The 18,543-nt window shown below is 47.0% G+C and overlaps 1 protein-coding gene across 6 annotated transcripts in view; it reads left to right on the plus strand.

Moving 5' to 3' along the window:
- The window catches only part of LOC118377888 (histone-lysine N-methyltransferase PRDM16-like), a 405,134-nt gene that overhangs the window by 307,649 nt on the left and 78,942 nt on the right, over nucleotides 1-18,543 (plus strand). For all 6 annotated transcript variants that reach the window (XM_052482565.1, XM_052482569.1, XM_052482568.1 and 3 more), the window contains exon 4: nucleotides 3,622-3,759. In XM_052482565.1, coding sequence (XP_052338525.1) covers nucleotides 3,622-3,759 — 138 coding nt within the window. The remainder of the gene's footprint in view (nucleotides 1-3,621; nucleotides 3,760-18,543) is intronic.

The following is an 18,543-nucleotide window of genomic DNA, read 5'->3' on the forward strand; positions in this document are numbered from 1 at the left end:
ACACACACACACACACACACACACACACACACACACACACACACACACACACACACACACACACACACACACACACACACACACAAACACACACAGTATTGCTGGGTTTGTGTTCTCACCCTTTGAGGCAAAGCACTAAGATCACAAATAGCACCCAAATCTTGTGCGGATCTACTCTTCTTTCAAGTAACATTTTCAGTCTCCCTATTTCCGTTACCTAGATAAGACTGTGTGGACACACACACACACATGTATCGCACACAGATGCACACGCATACACACGTATGCAATCATGCATGTACACAGACACACACACACACACACACACACACACACACACATGGCAGACTGTGTGTGAAAGGCCCTGCCCTGAGGGGAAGTCCTGATCTCAGTTTCCCTTTTCTTCTATCTCCTGGCTGGCCTTGATTAGAGAGGGATCACTCTCAGTCCCCAGCGACACCACCGTCTCACACACACACAAACATACACACACACACAACCACACTCCCTTTAATTGGCCCCTTCCAATAAGGGCACTTCTTAACCCCGCTAAGTAGACTTTGGAGAAGTCCCATGGTATTTAACCTCTTAAAACAGTAAGAGAAACATGGAAAGCGCTCTTGTCCGTGCGTGGGCTGTACCCTAGCCTAGAGGTGGTGGCCTCTGTTCAGGTTGGTGTTTTACGACACGTGTGCGTAGCCACTTTTCCAGAGAGGTGCCCCTCTCTCTGATGTCAAGAGGAGGAGAAAAGAGGGTAAATAAATAAACAATCCAGAGTTTTCTCTCCTTGTTGCACCTCATTTTGAGGCCTTACGAATCAAGATAGGTGTGTGTGGGGGGAGTGTGTATGGAAGGGGGTGAGGGGGTGGTCTGTGTGTGTGTGGGGGGGGTTGTGTGTAGTGTGCAAAGTCTGGTTAGGAATCCCTCTGCGACCCCCTCCCCCACCCACACCCACCTACACCCCTCACCTCGGTCAAAGCTGTTCCCCATCTGTTCATAAAATATGTACAATACCTGAGCTTGAGCTCCCAACATGCCCTGGGACAAGTGCACTCTGACTTGAACCTGTGCAAGGCTTTTTTGGGGAGTTAATTCCACCTCTATGCCTGGTTAGTTTTTCAGTGACTGTTTTCACACAGAAAATAAAGGGCCTATTATTTCAGACTGCTTAATGCATAAATGGCGGCGGTGGCAGTAGCTCTTGTTCGAGTGACTGTTGAACTACGTTGTCCACCCCAGAGGGGAAAGTGAAGAGAAGACTGAGGCATTCTCCGTGAGCTTAGTGTAGAAGACAGAGTGTATCAAAGGAACGTGGCTTCAAGATGACATTGAGATGACATCAGCATGTCTGGTTTCCAGTAAAGCACTAAAAGAACAACGTTGTTCGGAAAGGAAGGAAAGATCTCACACAATCAGTATCTTAGCTCACTATCACCATCAGGCCAAATGATTTGCATGCGAGGCAGCCACAGGTTATTCTTCATGTTTAAAGACCTGACTTGTTCCATGCTACATGAGTGTAGGTGCTAACAGGCGGTGTTATTTCCAAGCAGGCCAGTTAGCAGTTGTCTAACCTAACACTCTTCGCTTCCCACAGGCTAAACACACCGCTATAGTATGAGGCACAGCTGCAACTTTGGGGCACACTTACGATTAGTTAGCATATCGCACTCATCAGAACCGTGTGTGTACATGAACTGCCCTACTCACCTTGGACCAAACATGCTATTTCCATATTTACTCACAAAACACAGCCACCACCATCACCGACAGCTGACCTTCTGCATGCGCTCAGTCTCCGACCAGGAAGGCCATTCAGAATTTATGAGCTACAGAATTGAACGAGCCTCTGTAAATGCTCTCTTGGAAAAGCGGGACCGTTTTGACCTTTCACAAAAGTCAAAGATAATTGGGGTGTGCCTCCGCCACACTTTAGATTCTTCCACAGACATTTGACTGAGGCAGAAAAGAAGAGCAGCCTTAACCCAAAGCATAAGCTTTAAAACCGTAACTCTAGAATTTAACTGGGAAGGTTAGGCCAGAATGTACATTTGTAGATCCTACAACTAACTGAAATGACTAAGATGTCAACACGTTACTATTAAAAACATGAGACTGGGTTGCAACAGATAAGAACTTGAGTGGTAGAAGTTGAGCCGAGTGGAGGCTGATTTTGACCTACTACTGAGAAGCCCTAGCCAGCCCTGTCTCGTCTCGGTCCCCAGAGGATCTGCCCAGCGACCGACACAGTATCAGTTCCACCAGGAGAAATGAGATCTTCTATAGAGGAACAGAGCTGTGAGATGTTCACATCTCATTTGGGGGTTTCTTCCTCCTCGTTCCAGGTTCTTCTCAAGGCATAGAGTAGCGGACAGACACCTGGGTCGTGGTTATTAGGGCATGCGACGGAAAGTGTTTGTTTTGAAGCGTTTTGCAACTGGAAACTAAAATGAGCATTTCATTTTGGACAGTCCCTGTTTCAAGTAGATTTTTCCATTTGGGGACTAGTAAGGATTACATTGGAGCATTCAGACACTCTCACTATCTATAAACTCACAGTCTTATTTGCCACCAGCGAGAGTCATTGTCTTGTTGTGGTCCTTCTGTGGCTCAGTTGGTAGAGCATGGCGCTTGTAACGCCAGAGTAGTGGGTTCGATTCCCGGGACCACCCATACGTAGAATGTATGCACACATGACTGTAAGTCGCTTTGGATAAAAGCGTCAGCTAAATGGCATATATTATCATATATTATTGTTCTCATTTAAGTTCTTGTCTCGTGCCACCAGGCCTTCGTCATTCAGTCAGTGGCATTTGGTTGATGTTGTTTTGTAATAGTTTAAGCTCAGTCGTGCCCGGTATGTTCACATTTTTGCGAGAAAATTGATATTGGACGTGTATCACATATGCTCTGTTGAGGCCCCGCAGAAACCTTTAACGTTTTCTTTATTGGGAGAATTTCTCAGTCCTGTGTTCTTAGCAACAATCATGGCACAGCAGCTTTGAAGTACTGTATGTGTGGTGTAACCACACCACACAGCAGCTCGCGATCGACTCTCCTGTTTTCTTCCCTTACTTTCTGCCTCACAATGAGCTCCTCTCCTCTCCTCTCAAGTGGTAACCTGAAACCCACTCCCTCGTTCTCGGGATGGCCCAGGGGATGACAAAGGGTGATCAATATGTGCCAAAGGAAGTCTTTAGAAAAGTGAAAGAAGGCACAGTTTTCAACGTTCCCCTCCTCCCCCCTCCTTTCCCTCTTTCCTCTCGCTGCTCAGAGGAGAAACAATGTTAGGGGCCCTTGGCAGATAGTGTTCTGTCTACTAACAGATATGGACACACAAACAATGTTGAGAAAGTCCACCCTCTTTGTATCCAACAGTCGCGTGACGTGAAACTATCTGGTTTTCTATCTGCTTTGCCCAGAATTAAGAAAATGTTTATACTGTATGATGGTGACTAAGAAATGAAACCCTAATAATAGCAATTCCACAATGCTATTGCTCTCTTCAGCAGGTATTCACACATCCTTCCATACTAGAGAAGATAGAGGCTCAGTTCAGTGTCTTTGCATGAAAGGTGCACCTCTGACCTATGTGTGTTGTCATCTGCTCTGTCCCAACAGGTGGTGGATGAGATGGGCAACGTCAAGTTCTGTCTGGACGAAGGCTCAGATCCCGGTGGGAGCTGGCTCAAGTATGTACGCACTGCCATCTCCAATGAGGAGCAGAACATGGAGGCGTGTCACCTCAGCGGAGACCAGGTGAGTGGCGCCTCCCTCCTCCTATGGGCTGCCAGCGTTTAGTGATTGACACCCCACTCCTCCAATCAGCTGCACATGGCAATGTCAGAGACTCTGGTAATGGCTATTGTCCTTCTTCCTACCTACCCATTGGGAAGAACAGTGGACTTTGCGCCAGTGTGTGTGTCTGTGTATGTGTGTGCGCGTGTATGTGCGTCATTGTTTCAAATCAAATCAAATTTGATTAGTCGCATACATGTTTAGCAGATGTTTTGTGGGTGTAGAGATATTATTGTGTTCCTAGCTTCAAAAGTACAGTAATATCTAACGATACACAATACACACATCTAAAAGTAAAATAATGAAATGAAGAAATATATACGGGTACTATATGGTATATAGTACCAGTTAAAAGTTTGAAAACATCTACTCATTCAAGGGTTTACTATATTTTTTACTATTGTCTATATTGTATAATAATAGTGAAGAAACTATGAAACTATGAAATAACACATGGAATCAAGTAGTAACCAAAAAAGTGTTGAACAAATCAAAATATATTTTAGATTTTAGATTCTTCAAAGTAGCCACCCATTGCCTTGATGACAGCTTTGCACACTCTTGGCATTCTCTCAACCAGCTTCATGCAGAATGCTTTTCCAACAGTCTTGAAGGAGTTCCCACATATGCTGAGCACTTGTTGGCTGCTTTTCCTTCACTCTTCAGTTCAACTCATCCCAAACCATCTCAATTGGGTTGAGGTCGGGGGATCGTGGAGGCCAGGTCATCTGATGCAGCACTCCGTCACTCTCCTTCTTGGTCAAATAGCCCTTACACAGGCTGGAGGTGTGTTGGGTCATTGTCCTATTGAAAAACAAATGATAGTGCCATTAAGTCCAAATCAGATGGGATGGCATATTGCTGCAGAATGCTGTAATAGCCATGCTGCTTAAGTGAATTCTAAATAAATCACAGATAGTGTCACCAGCAAAGCATCCCCACACCATCACACCTCCTCCTCCATGCATCATGGTGGGAACCACAAATGCAGAGATCATCTGTTCACCTACTCTGCATCTCACAAAGACCAGGCAGTTGGAACCAAAAATCTTATATTTGGACTCATCAGACCAAAGGACAGATTTCCACCAGTCTAATGTCCATTGCTCGTGTTTCTTGGCCCAAGCAATTCTCTTCTTCTTATTGGTGTCCTTTAGTAGTGGTTTCTTTGCAGCAATTCGACCACAAAGGCCTGATTCACGCAGTCTCCTTTTTTATTTTATTTAACCTTTATTTAACTAGGCAGTTGATGTTGTGTCTGTTACTTGAACTCTGTGAAGCATTTATTTGGGCTGAAATTTCTCTGGTAACTCTAATGAACTTATCCTCTGCAGCAGAGATAACTCTGGGTCTTCCTTTCCTGTGGCAGTCCTCATGAGAGCCAGTTTCATCGCAATGCTTGATGGTTTTTGCGACAGCACGTAAAGAAACTTCCAAAGTTCTTGACATTTTCCGGATTGACTGACCTTCATGTCTTAAAGTAATGATGAACTGTCATTTCTCTTTGCTTATTTGAACTGTTCTTGCCATAATATTAGCATCAGATTAGCATCACTGTAGTGCTATTCACTCAACTGTACGACTTGATTAGTTCAGTGTTAACTAGCTACATAGCTGTCTTTGTTTCCAAGATAATTGTGTAGTTTAGTGTGTGTAGCCTTGGAGTGATTATCTTAATTCACTGAGGTTCGCTAGCCAGCTATTTGTCGTCCTTAACGTAGGAGACTCTGCTAGCTAGCCAACAGCTAACTGCTAACAGCTAGCCAACGTCTGCTGTTTTGAATTCAACAACCCGGTCAGGTGGTTTCACATTTTCGCTTTCATTGCAGTGCAGCGGTTTGATTTGTTTGATCGTGGCTAGCTGCATAGCCGTCTTTGTTTCAAAGATAATTGTGTAGTCTAGACCGATTCCCTAGGTTAGCTAGCCAGCTATTGTCGTTCTTTAACTCAACGTAACGTAAACAACACTGCTAGCTAGCCAGCTAGCCCCGAATAGCAGCACTGTAGAATTATTACACTCAACGGAACGACTTGATTAGTGTAGTGTCAACAACGCAGCTACTGCCAGCTAGCCTACTTTAGCAGTACTGTATCATTTTAATCATTTTAGTCAATAAGATTCTTGCACGTAAGCTTAACTTTCTGAACATTCGAGACGTGTAGTCCGCTTGTCATTCAATTTCCTTGCATTAGCGTAGCCTTTTCTGTAGCCTGTCAACTATGTGTCTGTCTATCCCTGTTCTCTCCTCTCTGCACAGACCATACAAACGCTCCACACCGCGTGGCCGCGACCACCCTAACCTGGTGGTCCCAGCGCGTACGACCCACGTGGAGTTCCAGGTCTCTGGTAGCCTCTGGAACTGCCAATCTGCGGCCAACAAGGCAGAGTTCATCTCAGCCTATGCCTCCCTCCAGTCCCTTGACTTCTTGGCACTGACGGAAACATGGATCACCACAGATAACACTGCTACTCCTACTGCTCTCTCCTCGTCCGCCCACGTGTTCTCGCACACCCCGAGAGCTTCTGGTCAGCGGGGTGGTGGCACCGGGATCCTCATCTCTCCCAAGTGGTCTTTCTCTTTTTCCCCTTACCCATCTGTCTATTGCCTCCTTTGAATTCCATGCTGTCACAGTTACCAGCCCTTTCAAGCTTAACATCCTTATCATTTATCGCCCTCCAGGTTCCCTCGAGAGTTCATCAATGAGCTTGATGCCTTGATAAGCTCCTTTCCTGAGGACGGCTCACCTCTCACAGTTCTGGGCGACTTTAACCTCCCCACGTCTACCTTTGACTCATTCCTCTCTGCCTCCTTCTTTCCACTCCTCTCCTCTTTTGACCTCACCCTCTCACCCTCCCCCTACTCACAAGGCAGGCAATACGCTTGACCTCATCTTTACTAGATGCTGTTCTTCCACTAACCTCATTGCAACTCCCCTCCAAGTCTCCGACCACTACCTTGTATCCTTTTCCCTCTCGCTCTCATCCAACACTTCCCACACTGCCCCTACTGGATGGTATCGCGCCGTCCCAATCTTCGCTCTCTCTCCCCCGCTACTCTCTCCTCTTCCATCCTATCTTCTCTTCCCTCTGCTCAAACTTTCTCCAACCTATCTCCTGATTCTGCCTCCTCAACCCCTCCTCTCCTCCCTTACTGCATCCTTTGACTCCCTATGTCCCCTATCCTCCAGGCCGGCTCGGTCCTCCCCCTCCCGCCTCCGTGGCTCGACGACTCATTGCGAGCTCACAGAACAGGGCTCCGGGCAGCCGAGCGGAAATGGAGGAAAACTCGCCTCCCTGCGGACCTGGCATCCTTTCACTCCCTCCTCTCTACATTTTCCTCCTCTGTCTCTGCTGCTAAAGCCACTTTCTACCATTCTAAATTCCAAGCATCTGCCTCTAACCCTAGGAAGCTCTTTGCCACCTTCTCTCCCTCCTGAATCCTCCCCCCCTCCCTCCTCCCTCTCTGCAGATGACTTCGTCAACCATTTTGAAAAGAAGGTCGATGACATCCGATCCTCGTTTGCTAAGTCAAACGACACCGCTGGTTCTGCTCACACTGCCCTACCCTATGCTCTGACCTCTTTCTCCCCTCTCTCTCCAGATGAAATCTAGTTTGTGACGGCCGGCCGCCCAACAACCTGCCCGCTTGACCCTATCCCCTCCTCTCTTCTCCAGACCATTTCCGGAGACCTTCTCCCTTACCTTACCTCGCTCATCAACTCATCCCTGACCGCTGGCTACGTCCCTCTCCGTCTTCAAGAGAGCGAGAGTTGCACCCTTCTGAAAAAACCTACACTCGATCCCTCCGATGTCAACAACTACAGACCAGTATCCCTTCTCTCTTTTCTCTCCAAAACTCTTGAGCGTGCCGTCCTTGGCCAGCTCTACCGCTATCTCTCAGAATGACCTTCTTGATCCAAATCAGTCAGGTTTCAAGACTAGTCATTCAACTGAGACTGCTCTTCTCTGTATCACGGAGGCGCTCCGCACTGCTAAAGCTAACTCTCTCTCCTCTGCTCTCATCCTTCTAGACCTATCGGCTGCCTTCGATACTGTGAACCATCAGATCCTCCTCTCCACCCTCTCCGAGTTGGGCATCTCCTCGGCGCGGCCCACGCTTGGATTGCGTCCTACCTGACAGGTCGCTCCCTACCAGGTGGCGTGGCGAGAATCTGTCTCCTCACCACGCGCTCTCACCACTGGTGTCCCCAGGGCTCTGTTCTAGGCCCTCTCTTATTCTCGCTATACACCAAGTCACTTGGCTCTGTCATAACCTCACATGGTCTCTCCTATCATTGCTATGCAGACGACACACAATTAATCTTCTCCTTTCCCCCTTCTGATGACCAGGTGGCGAATCTATCTCTGCATGTCTGGCAGACATATCAGTGTGGATGACGGATCACCACCTCAAGCTGAACCTCAGCAAGACGGAGCTCCTCTTCCTCCCGGGAAGGACTGCCCGTTCCATGATCTCGCCATCACGGTTGACAACTCCATTGTGTCCTCCTCCCAGAGCGCTAAGAACCTTGGCGTGATCCTGGACAACACCCTGACGTTCTCAACTAACATCAAGGCGGTGTCCCGTTCCTGTAGGTTCATGCTCTACAACATCCGCAGAGTACGACCCTGCCTCACACAGGAAGCGGCGCAGGTCCTAATCCAGGCACTTGTCATCTCCCGTCTTGATTACTGCAACTCGCTGTTGGCTGGGCTCCCTGCCTGTGCCATTAAACCCTACTACAACTCATCCAGAACGCCGCAGCCCGTCTGGTGTTCAACCTTCCCAAGTTCTCTCACGTCACCCCCGCTCCTCCGCTCTCCACTGGCTTCCAGTTGAAGCTCGCATCCGCTACAAGACCATGGTGCTCGCCACGGAGCTGTGAGGGGAACGGCACCTCAGTACCTCCAGGCTCTGATCAGGCCCTACACCCAAAACAAGGGCACTGCGTTCATCCACCTCTGGCCTGCTCGCCTCCCTACCACTGAGGAAGTACAGTTCCCGCTCAGCCCAGTCAAAACTGTTCGCTGCTCTGGCCCCCCAATGGTGGAACAAACTCCCTCACGACGCCAGGACAGCGGAGTCAATCACCACCTTCCGGAGACACCTGAAACCCCACCTCTTCAAGGAATACCTAGGATAGGGTAAGTAAGGGTAAGTAATCCTTCTCACCCCCCCAACAAGATTTAGATGCAAGTGGCTGTTCCACTGGTTGTCATAAGGTGTATGCACCAATTTGTAAGTCGCTCTGGATAAGAGCGTCTGCTAAATGACTTAAATGTAAATGTAAATGTAATATGGACTTGGTCTTTTACCAAATAGGCCATCTTCTGTATACCACCCTACCTTGTCACAACACAACTAATTGGCTCAAACACATTAAGAAGGAAAGAAATTCCACAAATTCACTTTTAAGAAGGCACACCTGTTAATTGAAATGCATTCCAGGTGACTACCTCATGAAAAGGTTTGAGAGAATGCCAAGAGTGTGCAAATCTGTTATCAAGGCAAAGGGTGGCTACTTTGAAGAATCTCAAATATAAAATATATTTAGATATTTTTTTGGTTACTACATGGTTCCATATTTGTTATTTTATGGTTTTGATGTCTTCACTATTATTCTAAAAATAAAGAAAAACCCTGGAATTAGTAGGTGAGTCTAAACTTTTGACTGGTATTATATGTGATGGGATGTGATGGAACATTATAGACAGCAATTGGATATAATATATAGTATATCTGAAGAATACGTGATAGAATAGTATATGTACATTAATAGTTGGACATGGATTTGACTATAATACAGTATATGCATATTAAATTGGTAAAACAGCATGTAAATGTAACAGTATACTTTTAAACCGTCCCCTCGCCCATAGCCGGGCGCGAACCAGGGACCTTCTGCACACATCAACAACAGTCACCCACGAAGCATCGTTACCCATCGCTCCACAAAAGCCGCGGCCCTTGCAGAGCAAGGGGAACTACTACTTCAAGGTCTCAGAGCAAGTGACGTAACCGATTGAAACGCTATTTAGCGCACACCGCTAACTAAGCTAGCCGTTTCACATCCGTTACATAAACATTAAAGTGACCAGTGTTCCATGTCTATGTACAAATGGCAGCAGCCTCTAAGGTGCAGGGTTGAGTAACCTGATAGGAGAGTGACTAAATTCAGGGCAGGCTACTGGGTGGAGGCCGGCTAATGATGGCTATTTAACAGTCTGATGAACTTGAGATAGAAGATAGTTTTTCAGTCTCCCAGCTTTGATGCACCTGGTACTGACCTCGCCTTCCGGATGAGCGGGGTGAACAGGCCGTGGCTCAGGTGGCTGAGGTTCTTGATTATCTTCTTCCTGGCACCACTCCGCCAGGGCTCTCACGTCCTCCCTGTAGGCGGTCTCGTTATTGTTTGTAATCAGGCATAACACTGTTGTTTCATCTTCAAACTTGATTATTGAATTTGTGGTGTGCTTGGCCACGGAGTCATGGGTAAACAGGGGGTACAGGAGAGGCCTGAGCATGCACCCTTGTGTGGCCCCTGTGTTGAGGATCAGCGAAGTGGAGATGTTGTTGCCGACCTTCACCACCTGGGGGCGGCTGGTCAGAAAGTCTAGGACCCAGTTGCACAGGGTGGGATACAGACCCAGGGCCCTGACTTTAATGATGAGTTTGGAGGATACTATGGTGTTGAAGGCTGAGCAATATTCAATGAACAACATTCTTACATAGGTATTCCTCTTGTCCAGATGGGATAGGGAAGTGGACAGTGCAATGGCAATTGTGTCATCCTTTGATCTATTGGGGCAGTGGGTCAAGGATGTTGGGGAAGGTGGACGTTATATGATCCTGAACTAGATCCTTAACTAGTCTCTCAAAGCACTTCATGATGTCGCTACGGGCGATAGTCATTTAGTTCAGTTACCTTAGCTTTCTTGGGAACAGGAACAATGGTGGACATCTTGAAGCATGTGGGGACAGCAGACTGAGATAGGAAGAGATTGAATATGTCCGTGTGCATGTGCGTATGCGTGTGTGTGTGTGTGTGTGTGTGTGTGTGTGTGTGTGTGTGTGTGTGTGTGTGTGTGTGTGTGTGTGTGTGTGTGTGTGTGTGTGTGTGTGTGTGTGTGTGTGTGTGTGTGTGTGTGTGTGTGTGTGTGTGTGTGTGTGTGCGTGCATGATGAGTAAAGTAATGGCTCTGTTGTGGGTCCAAGTCTAGGCTGTCAGTGCCTTGCTTAGGAAGTCACTCGTGAGGTAGAATAATAATACGCTGACACGCCCACGTCTCCTAACCACTCCGGGTACATCTCTGGGAGCCAGCCACAAGCCCGTCCAAAAAGGAAACCTAGAAATGGAACACTCCTGAGGGAACCCAGCTGAGCCTAACCCCAATGCCTGTGTGCCTCTTACATCTCTCACCAGTCATATGCTCTCTCCTCAAAGGTGCTCTAGTCAATGAGTAACCTTACGTCAATGGCACTGTATATCTGCAGTAGTAGGGAAGGGAAAAACGAAAGCACGCTAAGCGAGACACAACATGGAATCCATGTTCGGTTTTGATTTGGAGAGGGCTGGTAGCATCTAACAATTTGATGTTATTCTTTCCTGGGCACCACTCGACAATGCAAACCACGATTCTTCAATCAGAACCGTCTACCAATTCTAGATGTACCTTGGGTTGTGGGAAAGGTGTTGCCAAACAGCCACAGCAACGGGTCGGGACATAACCTCGGAAGCTGGGTAAATATTATCAGCCTAGACCAGAGTGGACCTGGGTTAGCCCTAATCCTGTTTAGATTTTCACAGTAATGTCCTCTGCTACAGTCTGAAAACCCTATTCGCTATTACGCGCACAGCGCTCTGGTGAAAGGTAGTGCACTATGGAGTGAATAGGGTGCCTTTTTGACACCGACCAAATCAAATATCTATATTGTGGGGGTGTGGCCTGCCCCACATGGAATGGGTTGTTTTGTTGTTTGAATGTAATGCGCTGCTTTGCTATTGTTTGTGAAGCTTCTTTTGTCTGGTGGCTTGTTGGCACAAGCTTTTTTATTAATTTGCTAACACCACACACACTCACAATGCAAAAATGTATCATTTATCTAACTTAGTACTTCTCCGCTTTTTTGGTCAGCATGCACAATGCACGAGTTGATGGAAATTTGTGCACGACAGGCAAATTCGAATATGGCAGCAACCTTTTAAAACCTCAGTAGATTATTTATTTACACATTTACTTGTTTGTTTTTAAATGTTGTCGTGTATCAGAAGATAATCATGCACATTTAAACAATTAAGGCAGTACTGCGTTGTAAACGTTCGTCGTCTTCCTCTGACGAGGAGTATGAAGGATCGGACCAATATGCAGCGTGGTACGTGTCCATGTTGAGATTTAATAACACCGAACACCAAAAAACAAAATAACAAGGAGAACGAACGAAAACGAAACAGTTCTGTCTGGTGAAGACACAGAGACAAAAAACAATCACCCACAACTAAAATGGGGAAAACAGGCTACCTAAGTATGATTCTCAATCAGAGACAACGAATGACACCTGCCTCTGATTGAGAACCATACCAGGCCAAACACATAAATACTATATAGAAAAAAGAACATAGACAACCCACCCCAAACTCACGCCCTGACCAAACTAACACAAAGACATAATAAAGGAACTAAGGTCAGAACATGACATGCATTTTGAATATATTTCATACATTTAAATGTGTAAATAATTAACATTCTTTCATTGAACAAGAACAAATATGTTTACGATCGTCAATATTGACCAAAGTTTGAATGAATGAAAGTGATTTTGTTAAAAGTATTTATTGTGAAATGACAGTTGTGTTTGAGTGTGTGAGAGTATGTGCGTGCAAGCATGTGGCCGTGAGTGTGTGTGTGTGTGTCGTCCTTTAGTGAGGATGAGGCTGCACAGATAGGGGAGGGGGCTTCCTTCCTCTTTAGACCTCAGCCATTCAGAGAGCCCATTGATTGATCTCTGAACCTCACAGCCCTCATTTCTCAAGATGCTCTTAAGCCGTTTGTCAAAACAGCATCAAGTACGTAGAGTATGTGTGAGCTCTTCGTGGCGAGTAGAGCAGAAGTAGCTGGTAGGACGGCACGCCACGGAGAGCTCACACATACTCTCTCTCTCAAATCATTCTAAATCAGGATGCAGGTTCCTCACCTGAAGGTTAAGCAAATGAAGGAAGCCAGATAGGCAGTAAGCCGTCGTGTGTGTTTGTTGGAGAGAGGGACAGAGCCTCAGCTTGTTTGGGAGCATCCCAGTCCTAATACATTTCCACCTACGAAAACCAAGGTCACATAGAATTACGGGAGGCCCGTTTCCATATAGCCAAAAGCATGTCCTCGGACACAGAGCGGTGTTCTGTCTCAGATAGTAAACGTAGACTACATTGTCCTCTGACACAGAGCGGTGTTCTGTCTCGGATAGTAAACGTAGACTACATTGTCCTCGGACACAGAGCGGTTTCTGTCTCAGATAGTAAACGTAGACTACATTGTCCTCTGACACAGAGCGGTGTTCTGTCTCGGAAGTAAACTGGACTACATTGTCCTCGGACACAGAGCGGTGTTCTGTCTCAGATAGTAAACGTGACTACATGTCCTCGGACACAGAGCGGTGTTCTGTCTCGGATAGTAAACGACTACACTGTCCTCGGACACAGAGCAATGTTATGTCTCAGATAGTAAACGTAGACTACACTGTCCTCGGACACAGAGCGGTGTTCTGTCTCAGATAGTAAACGTAGACTACACTGTCCTCGGACACAGAGCAATGTTATGTCTCAGATAGTAAACGTAGACTACACTGTCCTCGGACACAGAGCGGTGTTCTGTCTCAGATAGTAAACGTAGACTACACTGTCCTCGGACACAGAGCGGCGTTCTGTCTCGGATAGTAAACGTAGACTACACTGTCCTCGGACACAGAGCGGCGTTCTGTCTCGGATAGTAAACGTAGACTACACTGTCCTCGGACACAGAGTGGCGTTCTGTCTCGGATAGTAAACGTAGACTACACTGTCCTCGGACACAGAGCGGCGTTCTGTCTCGGATAGTAAAACTAGACTACACTGTCCTCGCACAGAGCGGCATTCTGTCTCGGATAGTAAACGTGACTACACTGTCCTCGATACACAGAGCGGCGTACTGTCTCGGATAGTAAACGTCTACACTGTCCTCGGACACAGAGCCGCGTTCTGTCTCGGATTGAAAACGAGACTACACTGTCCTCGGACACAGGTTCTGTCTCAGATAGAAAACGTAGACTACACTGTCCTCGGACACAGAGCGGCGTTCTGTCTCGGATAGTAAACGAGACTACACTGTCCTCGGACACAGAGCCGCGTTCTGTCTCGGATAGAAAACGTAGACTACACTGTCCTCGGACACAGAGCGGCATTCTGTCTCGGTCCTAAACGTGACTACACTGTCCTCGGACACAGAGCGGCATTCTGTCTCGGATAGTAAACGTAGACTACACTGTCCTCGGACACAGAGCTCGTTCTGTCTCGGATAGTAAACAGACTACACTGTCCTCGGACACAGAGGGCGTTCTGTCTCGGATAGTAAAAGTAGACTACACTGTCCTCGGACACAGAGCGGCGTTCTGTCTCGGATAGTAAACGTGGACTACACTGTCCTCAGACACAGAGCGGTGTTCTGTCTCGGATTGAAAACGAGACTACACTGTCCTCGGACACAGAGCGGCGTTCTGTCTCAGATAGAAAACGTAGACTACACTGTCCTCGGACACAGAGCGGCGTTCTGTCTCGGATAGTAAACGAGACTACACTGTCCTCGGACACAGAGCCGCATCTGTCTCGGATAGAAAACATAGACTACACTGTCCTCGGACACAGAGCGGCGGTCTGTCTCGGATAGTAAACGTGACACACTGTCCTCGGACACAGAGCGGCGTTCTGTCTCGGATAGTAAACGTGACAACACTGTCCTCGGACACAGAGCGGCGTTCTGTCTCGGATAGTAAACGTAGACTACACTGTCCTCGGACACAGAGCGGCGCATCTCGGATAGTAAAAGTAGACTACACTGTCCTCGGACACAGAGCGGCGTCTGTCTTAGTAAACGACTACACTGTCCTCAGACACAGAGCGGCGTTCTGTCTCGGATAGTAAAAGTAGACTACACTGTCCTCAGACACAGAGCGGCGTTCTGTCTATAAAACGTAGATGGCACTGTCCTCAGACACAGAGCGGTGTTCTGTCTCGGATAGTAAACGTCTACACTGTCCTCAGACACAGAGCTGCGTTGTCTCGGAGTAAACGTAGATGGCACAGTGACACAGAGCGGCGTTTTGTCACTAGTAAACGTTACTACACTGTCCTCGGACACAGAGCGGCGTTCTGTCTCGGATAGTAAACGGACTACACTGTCCTCGGACACAGAGCGGCGTTCTGTCTCGGATAGTAAAAGTAGACTACACTGTCCTCGGACACAGAGCCATGTCTCGGTAGTAAACGTAGACTACACTGTCCTCAGACACAGAGCACTGGTCTCGGATAGTAAACGACTACACTGTCCTCGGACACAGAGCGCTTCAGCAGGTAGTAAACGTAGACTACACTGTCCTCAGACACAGAGCGGACACAGAGCCTCTTCATCATTTTTTACAGTAACTTACAGGTAACTGGCTTCCAAGTAACTTACTATAAAAACTTGCGCACCTAATTGTTAACCAGAAACAGCTACCATTCAATGTTTGAATCTAAGAAATTGAGCTTTTATTCTCCTCATAACATTACTTAACATGAGTTTTAAAAACATGATTGAGTTAAAAAGAAACAAATAGACCTACAATTTGTATTTGCAGCATTATTAACTACGTCTTATTTTAGATGAATAGATAGATCTCTATTCTTCAAGGTGTTTATTTCCTCATTGTAATAATAAAAAAGCAGAGATATATCCTGGTCTCGTTTGTCAACGTTTTATTTCACTCTCATTGTAATAGTAAAAAGCAGAGATATATCCTAGTTCTCGTGTCAAGGTGTTTATTTCACTCACATTGTAATAGTAAAAGCATAGAGATATATCACCTCGTTTGTCAAGGTGTTTATTTCACTCACACATTGTAATAGTAAAAAGCAGAGATATATCCTCGGTCTCGTTTGTCAAGGTGTTTATTTCACTCACATTGTAATAGTAAAAAGCAGAGATATATCCTAGGTCTCGTTTGTCAAGGTGTTTATTTCACTCACATTGTAATAGTAAAAAGCAGAGATATATCCTAGGTCTCGTTTGTCAACGTGTTTATTTCACTCACATTGTAATAGTAAAAAGCAGAGATATATTTTGCTAGGGTCTCTCCTGGAAGAAGCTAGCTAGCTTACAAAGAATAACAACAAAAAATATCTAGTTAACAGAAGAAAGGAAGACAAAATAAGGACAAAAGAAGGACAGAAGAAAAAGGAAAAGAAAGAGGACAACAAAGTGAAACAGTCAGCACTTCTATTGCAACTCTCGTATTTCGTAACGTAGTCTACACTGCTATCCCCAGCAGCTAGCCAGCTAGCAAACGTTCACCGTCTACCGAATAGCAGCACTGTAGAAACTATTACACTCAACTGAACGACTTGATTAGTGTAGTGTTAGCTAGCTACATAGTTGTCTTTGCTGTCTTCGTATCCAAGATAATTGTGTAGTTTAGAGCGTGTAGTCTTAGAGTGATTATCTTAATTTACCGAGGTTAGCTAGCCAGCTATTTGTCGTCCTTAAAGTAGGAGACACTGCTAGCTAGCCAACAGCTAGCCAACGCCTACTGAATAGAACTTCCGCACTCAACAACCCGGTCGTTCCGCTGCTCCACAGGTAGTATCACATTTTCATTTCATTTCATTACAGCACAACGGTTTGATTTGTTTGATCGTAGCTAGCTACATAGCTAGCTACATAGCCGTCTGTGTATCAAAGATAATTGTGTAGTCTAGAGCGATTTTCTAGGTTAGCTAGCCAGCTATTGTCGTTCTTTAACGCAACGTAACGTAATCAACACTGCTAGCTAGCCAGCTAGCCCCCGAATAGCAGCACTGTAGAAACTATTACACTCAACGGAACGACTTGATTAGTGTAGTGTCAACAACGTAGCCACTGCCAGCTAGCCTACAAAGTCAACAACGCAGCCACTGCCAGCTAGCCTACTTCAGCAGTACTGTATCATTTTAATCATTTTAGTCAATAAGATTCTTGCTACGTAAGCTTAACTTTCTGAACATTCGAGACGTGTAGTCCACTTGTCATTCCAATCTCCTTGCATTAGCGTAGCCTCTTCTGTAGCCTGTCAACTATGTGTCTGTCTATCCCTGTTATCTCCTCTCTGCACAGACCATACAAACGCTTCCACACCGCGTGGCACGCGCCACCCTAATCTGGTGGTCCCAGCGCGCACGACCCACGTGGAGTTCCAGGTCTCCGGTAGCCTCTGGAACTGCCGATCTGCGGACCAACAAGGCAGAGTTCATCTCAGCCTATGCCTCCCTCCAGTCCCTCGACTTCTGGCACTGACGGAAACATGGATCACCACAGATAACACTGCTACTCCTACTGCTCTCTCTTCGTCCGCCCACGTGTTCTCGCACACCCCGAGAGCTTCTGGTCAGCGGGGTGGTGGCACCGGGATCCTCATCTCTCCCAAGTGGTCATTCTCTTTTCTCCCCTTACCCATCTGTCTATCCCTCCTTTGAATTTCATGCTGTCACAGTTACCAGCCCTTTCAAGCTTAACATCCTTATCATTTATCGCCCTCCAGGTCCCCTCGGAGAGTTCATCAATGAGCTTGATGTCTTGATAAGCTCCTTTCCTGAGGACGGCTCACCTCTCACAGTTCTGGGCGACTTTAACCTCCCCACGTCTACCTTTGACTCATTCCTCTCTGCCTCCTTCTTTCCACTCCTTTCCTCTTTGACCTCACCCTCTCACCTTCCCCCGGACTCACAAGGCAGGCAATACGCTTCATCTTCACTAGATGCTGTTCTTCCACTAACCTCATTGCAACTCCTCCAAGTCTCCGACCACTACCTTGTATCCTTTTCCCTCTCGCTCTCATCCAACACTTCCCACACTGCCCCTACTGGATGGTATCGCGCCGTCCCAACCTTCGCTCTCTCTCCCGCCGCTACTCTCTCCTCTTCCATCCTATCATCTCTTCCCTCTGCTCAAACCTTCTCCAACCTATCTCCTGATTCTGCCTCCTCAACCCTCCTCTCTCCCTCCCTTTCTGCATCCTTTGACTCTCTATGTCCCCTATCTTCCAGGCCGGCTCGGTCCTCCCTCCCGCTCCGTGGCTCGACGACTCATTGCGAGCTCACAGAACAGGGCTCCGGCAGCCGAGCTGGAGGAAAACTCGCCTCCTGCGGACCTGGCATCCTTTCGCTCCCTCCTCTCTACATTTTCCTCCTCTGTCTCTGCTGCTAAAGCCACTTTCTACCACTCTAAATTCCAAGCATCTGCCTCGGACCCTAGGAAGCTCTTTGCCACCTTCTCCTCCCTCCTGAATCCTCCCTCCCCTCCCCCACCCTCCTCCCTCTCTGTAGATGACTTCGTCAACCATTTTGAAAAGAAGGTCGACGACATCCGATCCTCGTTTGCTAAGTCAAACGACACCGCTGGTTCTGCTCACACTGCCCTACCCTGTGCTCTGACCTCTTTCTCCCCTCGCTCTCCAGATGAAATCTCGCGATTGTGACGGCCGGCCGC

Source organism: Oncorhynchus keta, chromosome 27 (genome assembly GCF_023373465.1).
Source record: "Oncorhynchus keta strain PuntledgeMale-10-30-2019 chromosome 27, Oket_V2, whole genome shotgun sequence".
Classification (NCBI taxonomy): Eukaryota; Metazoa; Chordata; class Actinopteri; order Salmoniformes; family Salmonidae; genus Oncorhynchus; species Oncorhynchus keta.